Raw genomic sequence first — 26,925 nt, forward strand, 5'->3', positions numbered from 1 at the left:
CTTGTCTTTGGATGGTCTTTTTGTCACATACTTAGTACACACCTGTAGGAAGGTAGCACAGGTTCACTTGTGTGCACCAGTTTCTCTTAGGCTAAAAAGCTTGGGGCTGATATGTGGACCAAGTTAGACACACCATCTTATTTTCATTTGGGGGGGGCATTCTTTTTACAAATTGTTTAATACAGAATGATAAACTCGTAGGTTTGTCTAGGCAAGCAATACGTTTTAAACAGTTTTGCATCCAGCCTAGGTTGACTGACCCACTAAAACAGCTGTTCAAATAACAAATGAATATTGTTAATGATTTCCAGAGGCACCAAAGCAAGTGATTGTTTTCTCTTTGTTTTGTACCACATTTCTTAGCAGGAAACCAAATGTTGGATGAAAGCTTAGTGGAAGATTTTTCAGAGCAAATGGAAACTGCCATCCAGGCCATCCTTTGTGCTGTCCAGAACTTAGCAGAAAGAAACAGTAAAAAAGCAGAGGAGAGCACTGACCAAAAAAGACCACAAGAAGAGGAGGGTATGTTTAAAACCAGACAAAATTTAGTTTTGTAGTTGGTTTATTTCTTTTCCTTTTTTTTTTTTTTTCGATACTGGGGATTGAACTCAGGTAGCGGAACCACTGAGCTAAATCCCCAGCCCCTGTTGGTTTATTTCTTAATGATTTATTTCTGTAAGTAAATAGTTAAGGATAGATGTTAGAAATAGATGACTGTGCATGAGTAGAGATGGAAAGGGTTATTTTCTATTGCTCATCATGTTGTTTTTTGTGAATGAAAGCGGGAGCAGGCTTTGAGAGACTACAACCAGGACATCTAACAAAACTCTTAGAGGATGACTTCTGGGCTGACGTGAGCACTTTGCATGTGCAGAAAATAATTTCTACTATCTCTGAGCTATTGGAGAGAATAAAATCATATGGAGAAGATGGCACAGCGTCAAAGCACATGGTAATCAGTTGCTTTTTACAAGGTTGTTGCTTTTGAGAATCAACTAAGCAAAGGCAGAGTGGCCCTCATCTCACTCCATGTGGAGAGTCCTAAAGCAAGCCTCAGAAATCACTAAGAATTTGGTCTATTTATAAATGTAAACATCATTGACAAGCTTTGAGAAAAGCTTAGGGCTTGCTAAGGGTTACAATTATGAGTTGCTTAGGTGCAAAATAAACAATGCAGAATGGCAATTATTTTAGGATTCTTTCATATCCCAGTTATGTACTCCCAGGTATTTGATATTAACAGGGGATGTTGCTGCTATCCAGGAGACTTAGTAGGCATCTGCTGAAAACCCCATTCCCTTCACAGTAAGCCAGCAGAGTAAATTACAGTATCTGTATTCAGTCCAGAGAGGTAACTTATTTTGTAAGATATTCATTGTTTGTTATTCTTAGCACTGCTTTAATTTCAACTTTGATTTCCTAGCAAAATTTCTTTATAAATATATTATTAAGCATTTTTTTTTTTTTTCTTTTGGTACCAGGGATCGAACTTGGTCCTTGTGCTTTCAAGGCAGACGCCAGAACCACTGAGCTAAATCCCCGGCCCATAAATATATTATTAAAAGCACTATAAACGCTGCTGCCTGCCTCACAAGTGCAAAGTCTTGAGTTGGATACCCAGTACCAAAAAAAAGCACTGTAAACTAAGTGAGACTAAAGTAACTGAGCTTGTAAGTGTACTTTTTATGAGTTTGTGTATATAAGGAAGAAATCTCACTGAGTTATGCGGGGAATATATAAAAACACATGACAGGACCAGGGATTTAGTTCAGTGGCACTGTGCCTGCCTCTCAAGCGCAACGTCCTGAGTTCCATCCCCTCCAAAAAAACCAAAAAATAAAAAAATTTTTAAAACCCATGACACTTACAGTTAGTGACATTTAGCCCATTTATAGTTGTATAGCCATTGCCACTAGTTCTAGAATCAGTGTATTGCCCCAAAGAATAGCAGTGTCAACAGGCCTTTTGGTTTGTCTTGTCCCCAGCTCTTCAGCCAGTCCTGCAGCCTGCTGGTGCGCCTGGTGCCCATGCTTTGCAGCTTCTCAGACCTTGTCCTCTTCTTCTTGACCATGTCATTGGCAACTCACCGGAACACTGCAAAGCTGCTTTCTGTGCTTGCCCAGGTCTTTACAGAGCTTGCCCAGAAGGTAAGGACTGTTCACATGAACGGCAGGGATCCTTCGGTGTTGGGTTTGATGGATATTTTGGAGTGTCACAAATAGCAGGTGATTTGCTCGCTGTAAGTTTTTAGGGCTTTGTTCAGCACTTGTTTGCTCATGCTGTTTCCAGTAAAGTCTCAGAACTTGCAGAACACCCACATTGAATTTCTTGACTACAGAGGCTGACTAAAGGCCACTGCTTTCTGCCAACACAGCTTGCTCTCCCTTGCCCCCATTTTGAACTAACTGACCTTGACCTGTGGGATAAATCCTTACAGCTGTTTTCCTTAAACTATTTATATTTGATTATGATTAATAAAGGATCTCTTGGTATGAGGAGCATTCATCTTCACGAAGGAAGTCACTAATTCATTCAGCCATGTACTCAGTACCGTGAAAAGCAACCAAAGATGTAGAGATTACAGACCAGCCCTCGAGATAGTGAATTCTAAAAGACACAGCATGGGATGGCTGGTCCAGCCACAGGGGTGTCCAATTCTTGGACTCTGAATTCATCACATAACTTCCCTGGAACTCATTTTCTTCGTATGTAAAATGAGATTTGTCTGTGTTTAGCATTTTTGTGAGAACTACCTTCAACTGAGGATCTAAGTTTTGTTTTGTTTCTTTAGTATTTTGAGATAATTTTTTTCAAATAAGTACAATACAAATGAGATTCATTTGTGGAAGATAATGAATTTACAAACTGAAGATGGGATCTGGTCTTCTTGTAAACACTCAGATTCTTAGTCTAACTCTGAAATACTGGAAAGAGAAAGTGAGAGGCAAGCTCAGTGCCTCATAAGTATGTGTGTATCTGTTGAACTATAAGTGAGTGATTGATTTTCAGGTTTGTCCCCTCTCCATAAGCCAATCAGCAAGCCATAAGAGACAAGACAAGGATGCCTTGAGATCTAGGTCAGCTGTATTTGTCCATTTGCACCAGTACTCTAGTCTGCAGGCTCTAGAATAATTGGTTCCTCAGGCCTGGGTGCTGGGCATCTGAGCATGGGAGTCGTTCTGATCTGATGATTTGTAGGGGCCCCAAGGCTGTCCCAATGTAGTTACCGCAGTGATGTGCCCTAAGGGCATTTGACTCTCCACCTGCCTGCATCCAAATGTGGTTCTTATAATGTAGCTCAGTGGAAAAATAAGTTAAAATGCATTTTCCAGTGAGCTTTCTGAAAATACATGCACCCAAAGTGAGGTTTTTTGTTTGTTTTTAAGTGTCCAAGTTTTATTCATAAACTTCCTGAGTAGAGCTGAGGGAAGTTGGAAGTAGGTTAGACACTGAGCTTCAATGATAGATTTACGTTATAATTAAAGCAATTAATCCACAGCCATTTCTGTGTAATGAAGTCATAGTGTTTGCTAGTTAACTTGGATAAGAGTAATTCTTATTAATTGGCAGCTTATTTTTTTTTAGTACATTTTCATCCTTAGATTGACAAATATCTTCTTTTTGTTTTTTTGGTACTGGATATTGAACTCGGGATCTTGGCACTTGCGAGGCAGGCGGAGGCACCACTGAGCTATACCCCCGGCCCGACAAATATCTTGATAACGTTTTTTTCTCTTTGGATTGAAAGTCTTTACTTTCATATACTCCTTTTTCTATTACTTTTGTCCCACAAGCTAGTAGGTTTTTTCTTTTCAGACTACTTTTGGACATGAAACGGTTTTGTTTTTGTTAGCAGGTCTGGCTATGTTCTCTGAAGACCCCATTCTGCCCTGGCTCAGTGATTTGCTCCTCAGTTTCTTCCTTGTAGTATATTTCATTGAAATTTTCGTAGTGGCAGAGTGACAAATTACCCTATCCTAGAGGCCTCTACAGAGTCAACTGCCTAATAACTGTTATCACTAAGGAGGAAAAGAATGAGTTCTGCTGGACTTCCTCAGCTTTAAGATAACTAGAAAAATAACTAAGCCTTTGATTTTTTTTTTAGCCCTGTGGCAGGACTGTAAGCACTTTTTAAAATTGGATTTGTGCCTAATCCTTCATTCCATTTTTTTCCCAAGGGATTTTGCTTGCCCAAAGAATTTATGAAAGATTCATCAGGAGATGGAGCAACTGAATTCCATGACTATGAGGGAGGTGGAATTGGAGAAGGCGAGGGCATGAAGGATGTGAGTGATAAGATAGAAAGTGAAGAGCAGGTATGTTTTCACATGGGTGTAATAGGCGCAGATTACAAAAGCTGATTCCTTTCCCTTTTTTCAGCATCTCAGTTATCTATATAAGTAGTTTGTACAAAGGTAATGGTTTTCCCCATGATCTGTGAAGCTTCAGGGATATTGAAGTGTGAGCAGTGGGTATAAATAGCCTAAAATCCACAGGGAGGACCTTTGCAACCCATTCATTGTTTATAGCTGTAATTTTGGAGGAAATGACTGTTTTTAAATGGGAAGATACATGCTCATGATCTCTGCAGAGTATCTTTTGGTAATAGTACTTCTAAGGATAAAAAGCTGAGACTATTGTAGTGATAACTGCATTAAACAATAATGCCAGCATTTACTATTAATAGATTTTGTCATTGTATGTCTTTAAAACATGTTGAAATTTTAAAATCCATATCCTCTTTTGATTAGAATCAAGAATACTTTTTAAAATGTTCAGATGCTATGACTATGATGATTATTGCATTATCTTTTAAAATCCTCACCTCAGGGGTTGGGGATTTAGCTCAGTGGTTCTGCCGCCTGCCTTGCAAGCACAAGGTCCAGCGCTTGATCCCCCGTACCAAAAAAAATAAGAAAAAAAATAAAATGCTCACCTCATCTGGGACACATCTTAGTTACTTTCCTGATCTCTGGATCATAATGCATGATAGCCGCAACCTAAAAGGACAGGTGTATTTTGGCTCACAATTTAGGAGCTTCAGTCCTTGCATGGATGGTGGCATGGAAGAAGGTCCTGAGTGGAAGAAAGCTGCTCCATGTCATGGCATTCTGGAAGTCTGGAGAGAGAAGGGAGGAACTGGGGAGAGAGAGAAACCCTTCCAGGCCCTGCCCCCTATGACTTGTCTCCTCAGACCAGACCCTGCCTCTCAACAGCAAGGTGGCTACACACCACATAATCCAATCACCTTCCAAACATATGAGGCTTTGGGAGCCATTTAATTTATATTGTATTTATTTATTTATTTTTCTGGTTCTAGAGATCGAACTCAGGACCTTATGCTTTCGAGGAAGGCAGAGACCACTGAGCTAAATCCTCAGCCCTGTTTGTTTATTTCTGAGAAAGAGTCTCACCATGTTGTTCAGGCTGGCCTTGAACTCACTATGTAACCCAGGGTGGCCTCAAATTTGTGGCGACCCTCCTGCCTCAGCTTCCCCAAGCACTGGGATTACAGGTGTATGTCACCATGCCCAGCTAATGCATTAGTTATTTAGATTAATCAACTTGCTTGAGGAAATAAAGGTTAATTTTTTTATCACTTATATTCTAAATCTAAATCAGATCATAAATTTGTATTCAAGGCTATGGTTACAGCTATTAAAAATAACCAGTTCCAATTACAGCTATTTTTTGAAACAAAACAATTCCTTCTCTTTCTTGGCAAGGAAAATTGCAAAGAAATTAAAAACTAAGAGGGCAATGTTAGTGTTTATATGGTAGAACTCTGCCTTTGTTATTTTGGCTTTTCTATATATTTCTGACTTAACCATACTATTTTTCTAAAGGAAAAGAAATTAAGTTTTTTAAGAAGGTGAAAGCTTAAAAAAAAAAGTACAATCCAAAACCTTAAGTGGGATAAAAAGCTATCAGAACATTTGGCAGTATTTGGTAAATTTTTAAATTACGTATCTCTCTCTCTCTCTCTTTTTTTTTTTTTTTGGTACCAGGGATCAAACTCAGGACCATGTGCTTTCAAGGCAGGCGGTGGAACCACTGAGCTAAATCCCCGGCCCATTATGTATATTCTTTGATCCAGTAATCCCATGTTTCCATACAGAAATGCTAGTAAGGGTCAAAGATAAATAAATATGAGCATATATGTATGTTTATACAAGGATGTTCATTATATAGTGGTGAAAATTGTAAAATGATTCAAATATTTAGCAGAAGGAAATTATTTAAATTGTGGTACCATTAAGAAAAAATGAATAAAATTATATTCACGGCGGAGTACCATCTTGTCTTTCAGAGATCAAAGTGATAAAACTAGATATAAAAGATTTGGATAACAATAGAGTTCTTTTAATCTTTTTGTTGTTGCTGTTGTTTTTTTTTTAGTACCAGGGATTGAACTCGGGACCTTGCGCTTCTGGGGAACCACTGAGCTAAATCCCTGGCCCCTAATTTTTTCAATCTTTGAAAACAATACATATTCTTTTAACATATCTTTGGAGTGTTGAGAAAGTTTTTTTTAAACTCCTGTGAAGAAAACCTAAACAAAATCCCGTATTCTCTGATCACAAAAGCCACAAAGTGAAAGTTAACTTGAGTAATTAAAATAAGTTTTTAATAAATTACTGCATGTGGCTATTGGGTCTTTTTTCTCTCCCCAGAATACATTTACACTGTTAGTCTTGGCATTTACATTACAGAACTAAAGTAAATCTTAGTACAGTTTAAACTTCTGTTTATGTTTTCTCTTTTTTTTTTTTTTTTTTTGGTACTGGTGATTGAACTCAGGACCTTGTGCTTTCGAGGCAGGAGGCGGCGCCACTGAGCTAAATCCCTAGCCCTGTTTATGTTTTCTATAATGCTTTTTGATACAGGTAGAAGATTCATTTCAGAAGGGACAAGAAAAGGACAATGAAGAGCCTGACTCAAAATCTGATATTAAGGGCGAAGATAACGCCATTGAGATGTCAGAGGACTTTGATGGGAAAATGCATGATGGGGTGCTTGAAGAACAAGGTGTGAGACTACTTGTCACTTGAGTCTTATTTTTGAAAGCATAAATGTTTTATCTAGGAAATTACAGGTTCTCAATAGGTCTACTGCAATCTCTTGAAAAACTCTGATTCCCTGTATAACTGCATATGACAACCTCAGCAGCTTGGTGTACTGTTATCATCCCAGTGAGGCAGAAGTTCTGCAGATGCTTCTTGAGTAAACCTGACTGATGTCCTGGCTGCCTCCTATTAGCCATGTACTTTGGGGAACCCCAGAAGGGCAAGTTTCCATCTCTAATAGAGAGTGATTGTCAACCTGAAGCAAGTTGTTCTGGGTACTTTTTTAAAAATAAGCTTTCTCCATAATTAGAAATATAATAGACATTTGTCGGAACGAAAATGGGAAAGAAATAAGACCCCTAGGCCTACCACTCAAGCCACTTAACAAACTGATGTATGTTTTCCATGTATGGTATGTATGTATGTATGTGTGTATATACACACACACGCGTGCGCACACAACACACACACACATACAGACCACATACAGTTCTGTAATCTGTTTTAGTTCTGATTTAGATATTTGATAAAATCATAGAAATCAATATTTTGGAGATGGGAGGAAGTGGCTCAGAAATCACCTGATCCTGTCAATCACTCCATAGGTAAGAAACTGAAGCCCAGGGAGGTTGCTGAGTCCCATAACGGGCATTTCCCCGGGGCTAGATCCTGATACCCTGACAGCACTCTTCTTACTGTTTATTCACACATTTCAGTCTTACTCATCCAGCATGCAAAATACAGCAGAACTGAAGTAAATCCCACATGGGACCCTTGTCAAGAAGTGGTTGTTGTGCCTTTTATAAATACAGAAGATGGGGTCATTTGGGGGATCTGCCTAATAAGTAAGCTCAGTGCCTTTCCTTTCAGAAGAGGAGGATGATAAATCAGATAGTGAGGGCAAAGAACTGGATAAACAGATGGGCGATCTCAATGGTGAGGAAGCTGACAAACTAGATGAGAGGCTTTGGGGTGATGACGATGAAGACGATGATGATGATGAAGAGGACAATAAAACTGAAGAAACTGGACCAGGAATGGATGAGGTAATTAAAAGATTTCCCTATCCCCAAACTCCACAGACTAAGAGAGGAGGTAATCTTCCTACCATCTGTCACTTTTCTTCTCTTCCTTTTTTCCTTTTTTCTCTAGTCTCATTGATTGTATGCACAGCTAAAAGAGTAGCCTGACATGAGTCCCATGTTTTATGGAGGAGGGAAGTTAAGGTTTAGAACAGATTCTCTAAACTAGTTCTCTCATTGGTTATTGACTTTCTCTAGTCCTAGTTTAGGAGGATTCCAGGCTGGGTTATAACATGCAGTTACAGTGTGATGCATCTAATAATCATACCCACCACTCAAAGAGTTGTTATTCTTTTTGCAGTCTGGGCAGACTTGAACTGTTCTGCAGGTTGTGCATATTTCTGTAGGGCACACCTAATAGGCAGAAATTATCCATGTCTAAGGGGGCTACATTAAGCAGAGTTAATTCATGCAGAAAGTTTCTTGGCTTGATTGTGATGAACTTATTTTTCCTACTGTGTCATGTAGGAAGATTCTGAACTTGTTGCTAAAGATGACAACTTGGATGCTGGGAATTTGGACAAAGATAAAAACCAGCAAAATAAGAAAGAAGAAAAAGCAGAATCCGATGATGGTGGACAAAGCCAAGACAAAATTAATGAACAAATAGATGAGGTAATACGGATTTGAAACTCATGTGGGTCCTGTGTCAAGACCAGGGCCCCTGCTTTGTATAGTTCTTAGAGTGTTTCAATACATTTTTTCCCTAGTCCTTGATTTTTATCCCACTGCTTTATAAAAGAAATGTGCAACAGAAGCTCTTAAATGGACATAAAATATGTATTGGTTACTGATGAGTATGGATGGTGTTTGGACTTGGGCTGTAGTTTGGAAGCTAAAACATGTGGTTCTTTATTCTCATAAGTTTTTTCTTTGAGATTAAAGTAAAACAGGGCCTGTTATCCTTCCTAACAGAAGTTGAAATTTGAAATTCTAATACGAAAGGCCTAAAAATGCTACTAAAGTACTAAAGTGTGCTTTAATAATAATTTTAGGGAAGAGAGACAGGGTATTCTTTTGGTGTGGTATAAATACTTAAGAGTTAATTTTATGTGCATTCTGGTTTTTAAAATGTTCTTTTTCTGTTGTATGTTTTTAATAACAATACTGGCAATTCTCCCTTATTACCCCAAAGAGAGAGTATGATGAGAATGAGGTGGACCCTTACCATGGCAATCAGGAAAAGCTTCCAGAACCAGAGGCCTTGGACCTTCCAGATAACTTGGACCTTGACAGTGAAGACAAGAATGGGGGTGAGGACACAGACAATGAGGAAGGAGAAGGTAAGTCTTTCCGAAACCCAAAGAAGTCATTGATCATGAACAATAACTTTTCTCTCCAGAGAGCGAGTCAGGTGTCAGAGCCAGTTCATATATATTGTCTGGTTAGCTCACTTCCAATTTGAGAAAATGGTTTGCTTTTCATTTATAATGTTTCTCATGTGAGTGGACCTAGAGCTGATAAGCTAGCAGATCTGACACTTCCTGTCCTGTATCTTGGCATTGCTGTGCCCTGGTGGTGTGTTGCCACCCACAGCTCCATCTCTCCAGAACTATTACTGTGTTTCCATCTTGTGAGTTGATCATCAACACTATGCACTCTTGGCGTATTTCCAGGCTTCTCATGTAGCCCAGGTACAGTTCTTTCAGGGAAATGATGATTTCAGTTATTGATTGTTTTGTTTTTTTTCTGAAATATGCAGTCATTATAAGGGGAATGAAACTGAATAATTCCAAGAAAATCCATGCACATGACAGTAATCAATGCCTTTGTCATCAACTTTTTAACCCTAGTGGCCCTCAAGGGCGTGCTCTCTAGTGGAGTACTGTATAGGAAGCCACTCACAATGAAGGGTCTCCATGCTGATTAGTTAAGTAGACAGAGATGTGAGTTAGCTTCACTCAGATGTTACATACTTTGAAAAGCTATTGGGCTGGGGATTTAGCTCAGTGGTTCCACTGCCTGCTTCGCAAGCGCAAGGACCAGAGTTCGATCCCCGGTACCAAAAAAGAAAGAAACTTTAAAAAGCTATTTTTAAATATCTAAATATATATACATACATATATATAAATAAAGATATCATATAGGAACAAAACTAGCAAGGTAGAGAATAAGAGGTACGTACCATTCATAGAAAAACGCAATTTTGGAATCTGACTAAAGCCCTGAAGTCAACAATCAACCAGACCTAAAATTAAGATTAACCCACTGAGAGTGTAACAAGCTATGTACTTTGAAATAACCAGGCTCACTTAGGATATTGTGTACACATACTAAGGAACAATTTTTAAATTTTTTTTTGGTACTGGGGATCGAACTCTGGTCCTTTTGCTTGCACAGCAGGTGGCGAAACCACTGAGCTAAATCCCTGGCCCAGGAACAATTATTTTAAATTACTTGCTAATGAAGTGAACTGATTTATGAACAACCAAAGTGTAACTTGTACAAATAAGATTGTTTCCATTTGAATGTGCGGTGTATTTTCTGTGTGTGATAATGATATCTACTAATAACAGCAGTGATAACTGAGCATTAAACTTACATTTTCCTGTTGGGATTTTTCAGATTATGATTTTTAAAGTAGATTACCTTTTTAAAAAAATTAAAATACACCATTGAAATGAATGTGTGTAACACAAGAATATGGTTTAGGACAGGGGTGGGCAAACATTTTCCCATAAAATATAAGCTAAATATTTTACGCTGTTCAGTCCATAAGCGTGCTATTGCATATACTCAGTTCTCTAGTTGCAGTATGAGAGCAGCTGTGGGCTATATATAGGTAAAAGAATGGATGTGGCTGTGTTTCAGTAAAACTTCACTGACAGAAATATGTGGAAGGCCAGGTTTGACCTTTGGGCTGTAGTCTGCCAATCCCTGGCTTACAGGATAATAAAAGCTCTGCATAACTGCTTCCCAGTTTAAGAAATTGTAAGTTTAAAGAATTCTGAGTTCCTTTGTTTTTTTTTTTTTGGTACTGGGGATCAAACTCGGGTCCTTGCGCTTGCACAGCAGGCAGCGAAACCACTGAGCTAAATCCCCGGCCCTGAGTTCCTTCTTTGTTGTATCTACCCAGAAGAAAATCCATTGGAGATCAAAGAAAAATCAGTAGATACAGAAGAAGCAGACCATGAAACTGAGGAAATGAACGAAGAGACTGAGGCTGACCAGAGTGAAGGTGAAGGTGCACCTGCACCTGAGGAAAACCCCAGTGGGGATGACAATGTGGAAAGGGAGGAGGAGATGGACACAGGAGCTGATGACCAGGACACAGATAGTGCCGAACACCCTGAAGAAAACTCAGAGAAGCAGCAGCAGTCTCTGGAAGAAGAGCACAGGGAAGACACCAAGGAAGGGGGAGAAAAGAGCATTCCTCTTGATCAAAGTCTGCAGTCCCAGGTATTATGGGACGTGTGGCTTTTTCTTTGGTTAAAATAGGAGCTGGGTGTGGTGGTGCACACCTGTAATCCCAGCATTTAGGAGGCTGAGACTAGAAGATTGCTGCAAGGCCAGCCTGAATTACAGAGTGAGACCCTGTCTCAAAAAACAAACAAAAAAGGGGAGGAGAAAATGCTTTATTTCCAGTTACTCAGAATCTCCTTTAGAATATTTTTCCACCAGATGGCGCTCCAAAAGACTTTTAAGTTTCTGTTTAAAGATCCCCTCCGGCCAATTTCTTTTTGTAGAGTGGGGAGCCTGCTTGCTGCCCAGACTCCTACTCAGGCTCATCTCCTCCCAGTACATTCAATGCTGTTTAATTTCTTTGCTGAACCAGGAAGGAGGAGGAGAGAAATCTGATACAGAAGAGCAGGAGCCAGAAGCTGCTGAGAGGAAGGAACACGCGTCCTGTGGGCAGACTGGTGTGGAGAATGTGCAGAGCACACAGGCTGTGGAGCTGGCTGGGGCTGCACCTGAGAAGGAGCAGGGGAAAGAGGTGAGCCATCTTCATTGCCTGGGCCCGCTGCCTCTTCTTGTCTGACATCACATTTTCTTTTGCCATAGTTGGTTTACGTGTGGTCTTTTATGCTACTGTTGATTTTTGTTTTTGTTTTTGTTTGGTACCGGGGATTGAACTCAGGACCTTGCGTTTGGGAGGCAAGCACGGTGCCACTGAGCTACATCCCTGGCCCTGATTTTTGGAAAATGATTGTATACGCATTTTTATCTGCCACTCAGGACAAACCTCAAAATATTTGCTACAGGCTTATTTAAGTGATATGCTTAATAAGGAAAAGTTACTAGACTGGTAGTTCTCAATAGGAAAATCTGGTTCATATGGCTTTTCAGAAAGCTTCTAAGGAAGGAAGGGTTAATTTAGACTTTATGCACCCATGTGTCTTTTAGGGTAAGTTACTTTTCCTTGCACTTCATAAGGCTTCTAAACATTTTAATTTAAAAACCAAAGCACTTTGTTCCTTGATCTGCTGGAAAAGTGTTGTGGTATGCTTACAGTTCAGGTGTCATTTGTATTATTAAACAGCACTGAATATCAGAGGACTTTGTGATACGCCTCTTTGAGGCCATTTACTCACCAATAATGCCAACTGTACTTCTTATACCTCCCCACCATCATACATTAAGCACCTGTATGCTTAGCATTTACATTAAGTTTCCATAATGGCCCTGAGATAGATAATATAGTTTTTGCTATTTTCTGCGTTTTATATTTGAGCAAAATAAGCCTCAGTGAAGTTAAATGACAAACCCAAAGGGTGGTCAGCTGGTTGATGATGATGCCTAGTTTCTAACTCTGAGGTCTGTCTTCCCTTTGGTGTAAGATGTTTTGTTTTTGTAGACAATCAACCCATCAGCCTTGCAGAGCAAAGACACCAAGGAGAGTGGACTAATATGGGTCTTGACACCTCTGTTTTTCTGTCCCAAGTGGGCTGGGGAGTTCCAGAGCAGCCAGATAGGTAGCCAGATTAGCTGGGTCTGAGATGAGCGTAATGGTGGGAGAATTATACACTGTGCAGCACAGTAACCAGTATTTGTAATAGCTTCTGCATCTCATTCTTTCATGGTTTGGATTTCCTAGGAACACGGAAGTGGAACCGCAGACGCAAACCAGGCAGAAGGCCACGAATCCAACTTGATTGCCCGGTTGGCCTCCCAAAAACACACCAGAAAAAATACACAGGTTTCTATCACTCTTCAACTAAACTTACGTGAAATCTGTATGTAGAAAAAGATGCTCTAAAACTTAGTAGGTTAAAAAAATGCCTCCAACCTCTGCTACCCCACCAGACGTGATGATGACAGCCTGACTGAGTAGACCAGGACTAAGGGGTTCTCCCAGTGGGAACCTGTCACTGGGGCTTCTTCCCTGCACTCCCAACCTCTTCCTGTTCCAGAGCCTTAGAGCCCAGTCCTGTTTCCCTGCTGTCCAGCACCAACCAGTCTTACTTTTTTCACTGTTACTAGGTTTTTTAAAATGAGGTATAATTCATGCTCATAAAATTACTATATAAAAACAAATCCCCTAAAAAGGTATGCTGTCCTGTCCTCAAGCCACCTAAGGGACCATTCCCACAGCAAATTAATGCTACTAGTTTTATCATCTTTTAGAGAGGTTTTCCTCATATCTATTGTAGATACAGATTTATGTGTAAATGAAATTTTTCACTTCCTGTATTTCAGATATAAAAATAGATCAAGTATATACAAGCCTCATTCTCTCTGTTTTAATAGCTGCACTGAATTTCACTGTTGTATGACTATACCTAGTTTACTATGGTTCCTTGAGTCTTTTGTCATTACAGACAAAGTTCTGATGAATTTCCTTATTATTTCCCCTCAGAGTTTTAAGAGGAAACCTGGGCAGGCTGACAATGAGCGCTCAGTGGGTGATTACAATGAGCATGTGCATAAGAGGCTGAAGACTGTGGATAACGACAGCCAGGCTGAACAGGGGCCATCAGAGCCCCGCACCCAGGTGGAAGATTCGGATGCATTTGAGCACATTAAACAAGGCAGCGATACATACGACGCACAGACCTATGGTATGGTGCAGGAAAGGCTTCTTTTGCTCACTGAGCTCTCTCTGAAATCTTAGGCCATGCAACTATGGGCTTGCCAGGCAAATTAGAGAGGAAATGTCTCTGAACTATTTTCACTCTAAAAAGAAGTACAGAATAAATAAGAGTATTTCTCTAATGCAGAAATACAATTTGGTTTTAGTTTCAAATGCTTAGGGTTCTAAATATCCTGTGAACAGTTAGCCAAATCCAAACCCACTGTTGATCTCAGGGTTTCCTACTGAATACTTTTTCATGGTCATCTCCAGGTAAGTCTCTACGGTGGCAGGGGGTGTGAACTTGAGTTGTATGTTTTTACTTGTAAGTGAAGAAGTGAGGGAGAAAAATTCTCAGCACAGAAAGGATTCTAGTACTCTTGGTGGTTTCATTCCTAGTATATAAATTAGTGTTAATAATCTAGCTATAAAGATGGTATAAAAATGACTATTCTGTAGTAGATTAACTTTGTCTTTCTGTCCACACTTACTTGAACTGAGAACAACATTTACTGAAAACTATAATTGGTCCAGCTCCTACCACTTCAGGCAGTGTGTCAGCACCCTCCTGTGGATCTTTGTCTTTGCATTTGTCATTCTAAATGACCTGAATGTGACCAGAAGGGCACAGAGCATAGATTCCTCCCCTGATCTAGGCACAGAGAGGAATACTATTCTAAAACTTTGACCTAAGTGGACTGAGGTAAGCTGTCTACAAGTCCTGTCTACACTTTAAAAACAAGAAGTACCATGTATTGATCTTTTGCTTTGTGTCCAAAACGTCTCTGAGCCTTTGCTGCATGAGCTAGGATAGGTCCTGTAGAGGTGAGCACACCACGGCCAAAGAAGGTTAACAATTTTTCTAAGATTACAGTGCTGTGATTTCATTGTTGGTCTGGGTTCCTTTTTTTTTTTAACCATTTTTATTTTTTGTAATAGAGGGAAAGAGCAGGAGAGGGGGAGATTGAACCCAGGGCCTTTGCACTAAGCTACTTCCTCAGCTCTTTTTTAATTTCTTGAGACAGTCTCACTAAATTACCTTAGTTGGCTTCAAACTTGTGATCTTCCTACTTCAGCCTCCCATAGTGCTGGGGTTATAGGTTGTGGCACCATGTTTGGCTTAAATACTCTTTAAACTTTTGGTAAACTACACTTTACCTTCAGGTTGGTGACAGAGGATGATTTTCCAACTTTTTTTTTTTTTTTTTGTACCTAGGATCAAACTTGGGTCCTTGTACTTGCACAGGTGGTGGAACCACTGAGCTAAATCCCTGGCAGAGTATGATTTTCATTAGCTGTTCTGAGTCATGTGCCCAAACTGTTTATCTTAGTTCATTTTGTGGTAATACTAGTAAGATCCCAGTTAAACACTATTACTGTGGTCACTGGTCATGTGTCTAGTTACATTGTGTCAATTACCATCACGCACTCATTGCTTTGTTCTGCAAAAACCTAAGCTTGCTAATATATGTGCACTTTTCGCAGATGTGGCCAGCAAAGAGCAACAACATACTGCAAAAGAGTCCAGCAGGGATCAGGAAGAGGAGGAGACAGAGGATGCCCTCATGGATTTGGAGGAGCAGGAAGAACTTAGAACAGTAGACACGGAGCAGCTGAAGCCAGACGAAGTCAAGTCAGGAAACATGGCAGCTCCCAGTAGGTCCTGCTAGTGACCAAACCTCCCCTAAGCTGTCGTAGAGATGTCAGTTCTCTGGCCTGTAATTTAGTCTGGTCTTTCCTGTTTCATATTCTAACCCATGGCTCAGGTAATTACCTGAGCAAATAATAATTTGACTGTATTTTGTTTGGTTGAAAAAGATGGAGCCCATCAGCTAATTACCAAACCTTTAACACAGTATGCCGTTTGGGAGATATTTTGGATTCTACCTATTTGGTAACACTAACCAAATCTTGTTACCAGGCAGGGTTGTTTTTTGGTTTTTTTGTACCACGGATCGAACTTAGGACCTTGCGCTTGCAAGGCAGGTATGGTGCCACTGAGCTAAATCCCTGGCCCACCAGGCAGTTTATTTTTAAAAGGGCCGTGCAATAATTGCAAATTCAAAATAACCTTCCAAATTCAAAAGCTTTTTCTTTTTTATATCTATTCTCAGGAATGTTAGACACTGTCTACTGTCCTGCCATTTACTATAGTGGGAACAACAAAGCTGTGAGTTTAGATTTCCCTGAATTCAAACTCCAGGTTTGCCTGTTACTTTATATTGAGACAAATTATTGTTTTTCTTTGCCTCATTTTCCCTATCAATAAGATGGAACAATGGTTTTACTTTTGTTTTTGCACCCCTGAGTATTGGACCCCTGGGCCTCATGCCTGATAGGAAAGCTCTCTACTAGTGAGCTATGCCCTCAACTCCTTAGTTTCTTTCTTTTTTTTTGGTACCAGGGATTGAACTCGGGATCTTGTGCTTGCCCAAGGCAGGCGGCAGCACCACTGAGCTAAATCCCTGGCCCCCTTAGTTTCTGTTTTTATCAAAGCTGTTACATGCACATGACCCAAAGAGACAGCTTTATAAGACTTACTAAAGTACAGCCCTCTTTGTTTCTCCTCTCAGAGCATTGCTTTCAACATCAGGGTGAGGAGAGGGGAAAGTAGTAAGAACTTGCAGTGACTGTCTCAGAGAGCAAGAACATACAGAAATGTATTGAGTGAATGAGTGTAATTTGATTCATTGTTAGGATATGCGATAGAAAAGGCTCTTTATGCAAATAATAATAATAATAAATAAATAATAATAAATGAAACTGTCCCATGAAAATAGGCTTTGATGAGATGGAGATGGAGACCCACACTGTTAAAACAGCAGAGGAGCAAGAAGACCTCAAGACAGACAGATCCCACAAGGAGACAATAGATAAGAAACCAGAAAGAAGCCAAGATTCAACCATTCATACGGCCCATCAGCTTCTAGTGGATACAATTTTCCAGGTACTAAAACTTGCACAAATTGCTGCTTTAATAATTGGCAAAACAATTTAAAATTGCTTTTTTAGATCTTTGTCTTTAGACCTTTAGGGAACATCTGATTGTCTGGGGTTATCGTGTCCTTATCAAATTTTCAAGAATATTATTGGTGTACAAATACTCTTTTGTGTTTTTTTAATGCATTGCTAGAGTTTGAATCCAGGGCCTCATGCATGCTAGACAAGTCCTCCTCCAGTGAGCAATACCCCAGCCCACAAGTCTTTAACTGCTGGAAGAGTGTCATCTGGTTAATCTCAGGGTCATTGTCTCTGTCACTTTCCTCATCACTGAGACAAAATACCCAACATCCATAAATTAAACTTTTCTTCTTTTATTTTGGCTCATATTTCAGTATATGTCTGCCAAAGTGAGCACTATTTTGGCTCACATTTAAGTCTGCACTCCAAGGCAGGTTGGCATGAAGGACCGGAAGCAGAGTGTGAAAGGGAGGAGCTGCTGAGGAAGCTAAAGCTTTCTAGGCCATGCCCTGAAGTGACTCACTTCTTTCAACAAGACCCCAGCTCCTAACAGCAAGCCAGCTACAAGGCCCCATAATTCAATCACATTTCAGAAGTCCTGCCTATGATCACATGAGGCTGTAGGGGCACATCTTGACATGAACCACAATCTTGTTAAAACCATAATGGTCCCAGTGCCCTGACTTGTCTAGGATAATGGGTCTGGTCCTTGGCCTTTATATTCTGCTCTTCTTAGATCTTTGTTTAAAGAACTTTTGGGTCAGTTAACAGTTCATGATGGTTAAGTGACAAGAATCTTAGCATAATGTCTACAATCAGAAACTTTTGTTTTCCTCTAATAGTTTGATTTAATGGCAGTATAGATTTATCGGGGACCATTTTCATTATTAATGAGTTAATATTTTGTTTGGCTGGGCTGGGTTTATAAATGTTGAAAGCATCCTTTAATCCATATTGTCTCTCTAAAATGGAAAGCAGAGGGCTGGGGATTTAGCTCAGTGGTTTCACTGCCTACTGTGCAAGCGCAAGGACCCGAGTTCGATCTCCAGTACCAAAAAAAACCACCAAAAAACAAATAAAATGGAAAGCAGAACATTCGTCTGGCACCCTGTATTGCATTGTTAAATTTGCTTACGTTTTGAGTCTCAGGGATGTGACTGCCTCCATCAAGTTCATATTGCAGGGAGGAAGACGGTTAATGATAAGTTGGAGATTCCAACCTGGGCCACCTCTTATCTGTGTTTTTTTCTTAGCCCTTTTTAAAAGATGTCAGTGAGCTAAGGCAGGAGATGGAGAGACAGCTGGAAACCTGGCAGCTGCATGAATCTGGAAATGCAGAAGTAAGTCACTGGGGTTTTCTTCATAAATACCTCTCCTCCCCGCAATTACTCATACTTTATTAGATGAAAGAAGCAAACAACCACCTCAAACAAACCTGATACCTTAAAAATTACTATAAACATAGGTGTATCTATCTCAGATTTTGTCAGGGAAGGATTTTTGGGAAAAGTAGATTCTATACTGGATCCTAAAAATCAGTAACAATTATGCAGTTAATGTGAGTTCAAGTATGTGTTAATTACTTTTATGGAAGTATTTCTGTTCATCTATAGAACTATGAAACTGCATTGTAAGTATTTGTGAACCTATTTTCTGATTCCTTCAATTGACATACTATTACTGTGTACCTTCCTACTACATGACTGGCTAACATTATGAACACTATATAGTTTTGGTTTTTTAGTACATGTGTTTAGTACATAATGTTTACATTCTTTTTGGGAAGTTGGTACACATACATAGCCTCTTAATTCCTTTTTTCAGTCTTTTTCCTTTCATTCCCTATCCCTTCTACCCATCCCTTGATCCTTTTCCCTTTCTTTTTGTACATGTTTACAGTACATAATGTTTACATTCCTCGTGTGGAGTTTGTGCATAAGCATAACACACCCCAATTCCTTTTTTCATCCCTTTTCCCTTCCCTCCATCTTTTGATCCCCTTCCCCTTTGAGAATGATCTATCTTCCCACTTCCTGTAATCTTTTATTTTGCTCTTTATATTTACTCTGGGTTTCTCATATAAGAGAAACAATGTGATTAAACTTTTTTTAAACACATAGCCAACTCAGACTATAATTACAAACCTAAAGCCTAAGTCTATCCATTGCTTTTTGCCCGCCTTGCCACTAGATACATAGCTTTAGTAAAAATAGAGAAACTGATAGGTTTAGTTCCTTTAACTTCTTTGCTGGTTCTGAACACCTAGTGTTCAAAAAGCTGGGCAAGAGTCTATACTGTGCCCTCCACCAATTTATTGTTGGCCATGTGGATTTGCCAGGACTAATGACTTTGCATCCTAAAATTACAATATATTTTTATATTTATATATATATTTTTTTATATTTTTATATCACAATATATTTTACTCCTATAGCATATGTGTAGTGAGTGCTGTTATAGTAGAAAAATCGTGAGGCTAAGTGTATTATCTGAGAGATTTGTATTTGTCACTTTTGAAATATGGCAGAGCCCACAAATAAGTAGCTGGACCTGCTGGCACCAAAATTACTCATTCACATCTGTTCACATAGGTTCCACTATAAATGATGTGATTTGGTTGGCCATAAAGTCCAATAATTTACTGTCTTGTTTCTTTTTTTTTTTTTTTAATCCCCATACTGGGCATCAAACTCAGGACATTGCACTTGCAAGGCAGGTGTGGTGCCACTGAGCTAAATCCTCAGCTTCTTTCATTCTTGGAACTGTGGGTTTTGGTTTGGGTAAAGAGACAGCATTTTTAAACTAGTGAATTGGCAGCTTGCTTAGAGAAACTTTAAAGTGCTCTGTTGCGGTGGTTTGTGCAAGTTTTCTGCTAGAATGACTTGGTTGGCTTTGATATTCTAAAGTTATCCTTCATTTTTGTCATTGTCCCAGGAGAAGGCTGCAGCTGAGATGTGGCAGAGATACTTGATCTTAACTGCACCTCTTTCACAACAGTTATGTGAGCAACTTCGTCTCATATTAGAGCCCACCCAGGCAGCCAAGTTGAAGTAAGTCTTCCATTGGAAGCTCTCACATTGTATAAAACGATGCTAGTATTTCTTTAGAGCTGAGCAATGAGCCATTTATGGTGCTGGCTTCTAGTTTGCCACTTCTGCCATACAGGCACCAGTGGGCCTTCCTTACCTGTTATCTCTACCACAAGAGTTTCTGTGATACTCGTTATGAAGGCAGTTTCCATCTCCATTACTATTGGATGGGAACTAGCTCAGCCTTTGCTGGTCTCTTGTCTACCTGTTGCATGACTCACCTAGATCTTTCCAAAGCCATTGTTTAGAATAAAAAAGGAAGAATCTGAGACTTTGTATTCATTACAAACTTTATTGCAACATACATAGCCAGTGTTTCTAGCTGGCAGTCAGGAAGGCACTGGTCCTTTGTCCTCAATTGATAATAACACTTAATTGTGCTAGGGGACTAATTACTTGGTACTATTAGTTTTAAGATATTATTAATGTGATCTTTGCTCTGTTTGGGTACATTTAATAGAGGAGACTATCGAACAGGGAAGCGACTGAACATGCGGAAGGTCATTCCCTACATTGCCAGTCAGTTTCGGAAAGACAAGATTTGGCTGCGAAGGACCAAGCCCAGTAAACGCCAATATCAGATTTGTTTGGCTATTGATGACTCTTCTAGTATGGTGGACAACCATACCAAACAGGTAAGAAAGAGAAAAGTATGGCAATTTGATGGAAGATTAACACCAAACCACAGTCCATGGCCCATTTTAAATGTTTTAAATACAGTCTGGCAAAAAGAATATGATAAACATGTTTGAGAAGATCTAAGATTTTAAAGTTCAAAAGGGCAGTTATTTTGGTCCCTTCCTGTTGTAGATCTTCTAAATTGTTTTAGTTCTTAACCATACTATTTTGTTGTCTACCTGAAGATTAAGTAAATCTGATTGTCCGTTTTCCATAAAATGCAATAATGCACTATTTATTCTTTAAGAATATACACAACATATCAATATGTAAAACTTGATTTTTAAAAATATGTTCAGAACACTTCATATAGTTTGAAATTATGTATAGTTAGTATTCTGGTAATGTTGACAAGGCTTATTAGGAGCCTAAATAGGATTACTTATGGTGCCACCATTATAGACAGCGTGATGTTTGTCATTTTTTACAGTGACGCTGTTATCCAGCATAAGCCTGTGAGCACCCTAAAAGGTGTATGTCCTGCTGGAAAAGGAGTAACCTGTGAGCTTGTGTTCACACCTAAGCTTTCCGCTTACTACCATGTGACTTTGGGGCAATTTATTTACTTTAAAAGCCTGTTTCATTTTCTAAAAAATAAATGAAGATTATAGCAATATGTAACTTATACTTGCTGTTTCGACTAATTTAAATTCTACATTCTGAGTTTACTACATTAGTTTTAATTGGTTTTTAAATCTTGTTATCCGTAAAAGATTATTTTATGTAGTCTTCCCCCAAAACAGAAGGAAAAATGTTAATTTATGGGGCCATCTATCTCAAAATCACTATTATATGACTTCTAGGGAATACCATTCTTACCAGTTTCATGGATTCTGTGCTTCAGCATCTGGTACTGAGGAGGACCTGAGACCATTAATGCCTCAATAATACTCACCTGTGTGTCATACAAAAAATGTTTTCTGTGAGAATCTTGATGTTAAATAAGGGCTGAGAGGCCTTGTTTTAGAGAACTTCTGATTCCTTAGACCGTTCCCTTTTTCATAGCTTGCATTTGAGTCACTGGCTGTGATTGGAAATGCTCTAACCCTCCTGGAAGTGGGTCAGATTGCTGTATGCAGGTAGGATTGCCTTTTAATCTCACTGGGAAAACCCTTTTCACAGTTTGATCTCATGATAAAAAAATAACTCCCATTGTATTTGTTTTTCTCCCCCAAGTTTTGGAGAGTCAGTGAAGCTGTTACACCCATTCCATGAGCAGTTCAGTGATTACTCGGGGACCCAGATTCTACGGCTCTGCAAATTCCAGCAAAAGAAAACCAAGATTGCTCAGGTATGCTGATGAAATCAAATGTTTTTTTGGTTATTTGTAAGTTGATGTTGGACAGACTAATTTTTACAACCCTCCTCCCCCTTACTCCCCATAGTATTTAGGACAAAAAAAATTGAAATGAATAGTCTTATACCTCAGCAGGTATACTGCTATAATGGAAGCTCCCTTAGCATCCTCCTTGGTGTGACTTGCTTTTTCTCAGTTCCTCAAAGATCATTTGACTTAGCACCATTGAGTTTTCTGGCTCCTTATTTTTTCTGTGTGGCTTGAACAAACTAATCTCCTAGTACCCTATCAGGTGGATCAAGGCCTTTCCCTCTCTCATTTAGACCAGAGAAGAAACAACATGAGATAAAGCCAGTAATTTGTTCAGGGTAACAAAATAGCAGGGGGTAATATTTTCTGTTCTCCTGGTTCCTGCTTTACCTTCTTTTGTACTCATCTTATTTTCTCAAGAGAAAACAGCTGTTTTATTCATGGGTATTCACGTTATCTTCTTATTCCTAGGGAAGTATTCCTTTTCTTTTAGGGTATACTGTAGAACACTAGTGGGGTGACTAGTCAGTAACACATGACCATCTAAGCTTGAAAATGCTTGTATTCAAGGGCAAATGCTGTGCAATACAAGGATTATTCCTTCTTTATTCCAGGTGGATGAAAGGGAAGCCTGTTGCTTATTAACCCAAGCTAGTTACCCAATACTCACTGCAGTGTCAGAAGTCATTGGTCTTTAAGACAGTGGGAAGAGAAGCTAACCTGTTTTCTAATTATCTTTGTCTGGTTCAGTTTCTAGAGTCTGTAGCCAGCATGTTTGCAGTCGCTCAGCATTTCTCACAAAACATTAGTCCAGGTGAGCTGCATTTCCTTCTCTGAATCTGTCACCATCTTTTTAAGTATATGCTGCACAGGAAAAGATAAACAGATGAAGGAGGACCATTAGGAATTGATGAAATATTTTACTCACTTATTATTCATTCAGAAATTTCTACTGAACCCATCCTATGAGGCTTATAATCAGTCAGTGAACCAGATATTAATCTTACGTGACAGATTGATATCAGAGTTGTGAAAGAAAGGAACCAGGTTGTGGAATTCAGTATAAAGACAATTCTGGAATGTTGTAATAACAAATCAGATAATCTAAACACAGCCTTTCCAAAATCTCTCAATCCTGATACTGTCATGCATGCATCTGTGAAATAAGTCATTCACACCTAAGTTGAGCCCACCTTCAAGCATTGTAATCTTTAGCTAGAAACATGTAGCCCAGAGTTTTAAAACACCTTATTCACTGTTTTAGTTCCTTTCTAAGTTGTATAAATGAGTCAATATCAAGAAAAATAAATTAAGTACAAGGAATTGACAAAAACCTGAAGGTGATAAGACAATTAAAATTTGGACTCTCCAGTTCTGACTTGAGCACTTCCTTCTATTGCGGTACTCAGCACTTGTCCATTCATATGGGTCATAGTCATAAACATATGATCTTTTTTTTTTTTTTTTGGTACGGGGGATCAAACTCAGGTCCTTGCGCTTGCACAGCAGGTGGCAAAACCACTGAGCTAAATCCCCGGCCCCATAAACATATGTCTTAATATATATTGGTGTACAAGTGGAGCTGATCTACATGTGACATTCCCTGAAGCACTAATGGGAAATTCTGCCATATTGACAGAAGTGTAGAATGTATTGTCTCCCCTAAGTAATAGATTTCATACCCAAAATTCATCACTTTTCCAGATGTTTGGTCTTAATAGCACAGAGAAAGCCTACACTAATTTGTCATACTGTAGGTGGTTTTGAGTTGTTACAAATGGATTTTCATTTTATTCTCTTTTTTCTCTTCTATAGAAACTGCACAGCTTCTCCTGATAGTCTCTGATGGGCGAGGCCTTTTTCTGGAAGGGAAAGAAAGAGTCCTGGCAGCAGTTCAGGCTGCCCGGAATGCCAATATCTTTGTCATTTTTGTTGTTTTGGACAGTCCCAGTTCACGGGTGAGTGACTGGTAGAAGCCACATTTTCTGGAGATAAAGGGATTCCCTTCAGCTTGTTCTGAAATACAGCTTGGGGCTGCTTTATCGTATTGAGAATTCCTAGTGTTCTGGGTGTTCTACCAGGCACTATTCTTTGTGTGATATTCACAAACTCAGTGAGAGAGGGAATATTTTTCTCACTTAACAGTGAAGGACAGCAACACAGGAATATTACAGGTAATGAGTAGGAGAGCCAAGAATTACACAGACTCCAGAATCTACCTTCTGGGTTTAGTTCTTCTGTATAGCAGGTATTACAGCCTTGATAATGGGCCCTCACTACTACAAAAGGCCAGCCTTTCCACTCTATTTCCCGAGTCCTCAGAGCAAAGCGGTTCTATTTCTGAGGAGGCACCGTCTCTGCAGGCCACAATAATACCACTGATGGCAAGATGAAGATTTAGTAGGAATTACTCCTATGGAGAATGAAGACACTATTGTAAGCAATGTAGATTTGTTTATCCCTCGTCCTTTTTAAGTCTTCATTCTCCTGGAACAGGTGCTCAAAGAGATCTGCCTCATTTTTCAGAATTTTTTTTTTCCCGGTACCAGGGATTGAACTCAGGACCTTATGCTTGCAAGGCAAGCGCAGTGCCACTGAGCTAAATCCCCGGCCCCAGTAAGAGCTAGTTTTTTTAAAAAAGAGCTAGTTTCATATGTAGAAATAAGACATGGGAGACTTAAATTGTCAGCTCAAGAGATCACAGAAGACCTAGCTAAGGAAACTGATTTTTCCTTTTTCTTACAAAATGTCTTTTGGTGACAGGATTCCATCTTGGACATTAAAGTACCAATATTCAAAGGACCTGGAGAGATGCCTGAAATCCGATCCTACATGGAAGAATTCCCATTCCCATTCTATATCATTCTTCGAGATGTGAATGCACTTCCTGAGACACTCAGCGATGCCCTCAGACAGTGGTTTGAGTTAGTGACGGCCTCTGACCACCCGTAACACAGGAAGAGCCGTCCAAAGTGAGACTATTTGAACCACAGTCAGAAAGTGACATCTTACCCAGGTGTTCCCTACTCCTTTTTGGACAACTGTTTCTGAACGTGCCACTCGCATAGCTCAGAGAGAGTTTTCAGGCTCTTGCTTTGCCTGGGCTCAAGTACCTTGTTTTGAAATCTGGGGAGAAATCCTAACTGGGGAGCCTGATGCCCTCCTCTAGGAACCCAGCCACATTCAGTCCCCTTTTGGTAGAGAGGGGTCATACAGTGGGGATTGGACCCAGAGTCTCATTAAGTTGCTCAGGCTGGCCTCAAATTTATGATTCTTCTGAGTACCTGGGATTACAGGTGTGTGTCACCACAGCTGACTGTTGGACACATTCCTTAAGCGAATGGACTGTGCCAGTTCTTTGGACAAAGGAATAAAGAGCTGCCTTTTGGACTCTACTTTAAGCTCTGCCACAGCAAGCTCATGATACGAACCCAAAAGCTATCCTATGGCTGAGATACCTACAGTTTTCTGGAGAGCATGATTTTATATTTTCTTATTGTGAAAAGAGTATTCTCTCCAAGGGTAGGAAGCTTATGGTGTACGTGTTCTCATGTTTAGCATGATGTTATGGGAGCCCAAGTAATCAACAAAGATCCTTGGGATTTGAAAATAAAGAAGTGGCTTTTCAGTGTTCTCCATTCACATTTGCTGCTCCGGGAGACTATGCAATGATAGAAAGATGATTTTTCCTTTGTTTCACACTTTCAGTGCCATAGTCCCTGTTATAGTAATTTATTTCTTTAGTTCTCCCCTCCCCCCTTAATAATTAAGGGGAAGAGCCGGGGATTTAGCTCTGGTTCCACCGCCTGCCTTGCAAGTACAAGGACCCGAGTTTGATCCCTGGTACAAAAAAAAAAAAAAAAAAATTAAGGGGAAGAATCATTCCTCAGTGCTTTCAAGCTAGACTGAGCCAGTCTCATTCTGGAAAACAAATGCTGTGTCCACAAGAACTAAGCCCCTACATTTATTTTTCTTTTTCTCCCAGTCAGAACACATCAGTGGTTTTAAGGCACTTTTTCCTTGGCCAAAAAGCAGTGCTTGAATACTTGAAACTGTGCTGTGTTCTATTTAATGTTCTGTCAGAATGTTCTTTTGTAGACAGTATGCCATGATGTAGTCATCTTATCTCCTTATCCCCATGTCTCTCCAGGTTACAATGTGAAGTCCTTATACGGTGGCCATTAGACACAGCTTGCTTGTTTAACCAAGTGTCCTAAAGCATGTACCTGAAGTTATATCATTGTTATTTTTTATTCTAAAAAAAATCTATGCAGTTTATATTCTGAAAACTATTAAAAGATTTACCACTGTTGAGGTCATTTGTGATCATTCTTTTTTTTTTTGGTACGGGGGATCAAACTCGGGTCCTTGCGCTTGCACAGCAGGCGGTGAAACGATCATTCTTAATAGAATAAGACAAAGGATTTTAACAGGTGTCCTAGGGGATTGATTTACGTACTTGACCAGCAGACCATTCAGTTTATTCCAAGCTGGTATGACCCAGCAACTTCAAAAACTTAGTACAGTAAGACTTTCTCACATATTAATGCCTGTGGTGGGTGAGCTGCTCCATGCTGGCGAGTTAGCAGATCTACATGGAGGCTCATTATGATCCTGCTCCATACCGACCTCTCTCACACTCAAATTTCATTGGCCCAAGCTATCTCTGGGGCAAAAAAGTTAATCCTCCAGCAGAGTTGGGTTTGATAGA

General features: G+C 39.6%; 1 protein-coding gene across 5 annotated transcripts in view; it reads left to right on the forward strand.

Annotated features, from left to right (window-relative positions):
• Mdn1 (midasin AAA ATPase 1) overlaps positions 1-26,526 on the forward strand; it is a 160,032-nt gene extending 133,506 nt beyond the window's left edge. The window contains exons 81-102 of one of the 5 annotated variants that reach the window (XM_021240695.2): positions 364-522; positions 783-952; positions 1,986-2,147; positions 4,179-4,316; positions 6,888-7,029; positions 7,938-8,113; positions 8,618-8,764; positions 9,285-9,432; positions 11,226-11,548; positions 11,925-12,083; positions 13,185-13,286; positions 13,947-14,148; positions 15,645-15,815; positions 16,940-17,106; positions 18,374-18,460; positions 20,055-20,170; positions 20,670-20,844; positions 21,893-21,966; positions 22,064-22,178; positions 22,965-23,028; positions 24,030-24,172; positions 24,978-26,526. In XM_021240695.2, coding sequence (XP_021096354.2) covers positions 364-522; positions 783-952; positions 1,986-2,147; positions 4,179-4,316; positions 6,888-7,029; positions 7,938-8,113; positions 8,618-8,764; positions 9,285-9,432; positions 11,226-11,548; positions 11,925-12,083; positions 13,185-13,286; positions 13,947-14,148; positions 15,645-15,815; positions 16,940-17,106; positions 18,374-18,460; positions 20,055-20,170; positions 20,670-20,844; positions 21,893-21,966; positions 22,064-22,178; positions 22,965-23,028; positions 24,030-24,172; positions 24,978-25,166 — 3,329 coding nt within the window. In that variant the 3' untranslated portion in view covers positions 25,167-26,526. The remainder of the gene's footprint in view (positions 1-363; positions 523-782; positions 953-1,985; positions 2,148-4,178; positions 4,317-6,887; positions 7,030-7,937; positions 8,114-8,617; positions 8,765-9,284; positions 9,433-11,225; positions 11,549-11,924; positions 12,084-13,184; positions 13,287-13,946; positions 14,149-15,644; positions 15,816-16,939; positions 17,107-18,373; positions 18,461-20,054; positions 20,171-20,669; positions 20,845-21,892; positions 21,967-22,063; positions 22,179-22,964; positions 23,029-24,029; positions 24,173-24,977) is intronic. The other 4 variants (XM_021240696.2, XM_013077965.3, XM_021240697.2 and 1 more) reach the window with 4 other exon arrangements.
• Positions 26,527-26,925: the final 399 nt, after the last annotated feature.

This window comes from Heterocephalus glaber, unplaced genomic scaffold (assembly GCF_053883595.1).
Source record: "Heterocephalus glaber isolate CG9 unplaced genomic scaffold, H.glaber_assembly_v1.0 deba00001523, whole genome shotgun sequence".
Classification (NCBI taxonomy): Eukaryota; Metazoa; Chordata; class Mammalia; order Rodentia; family Bathyergidae; genus Heterocephalus; species Heterocephalus glaber.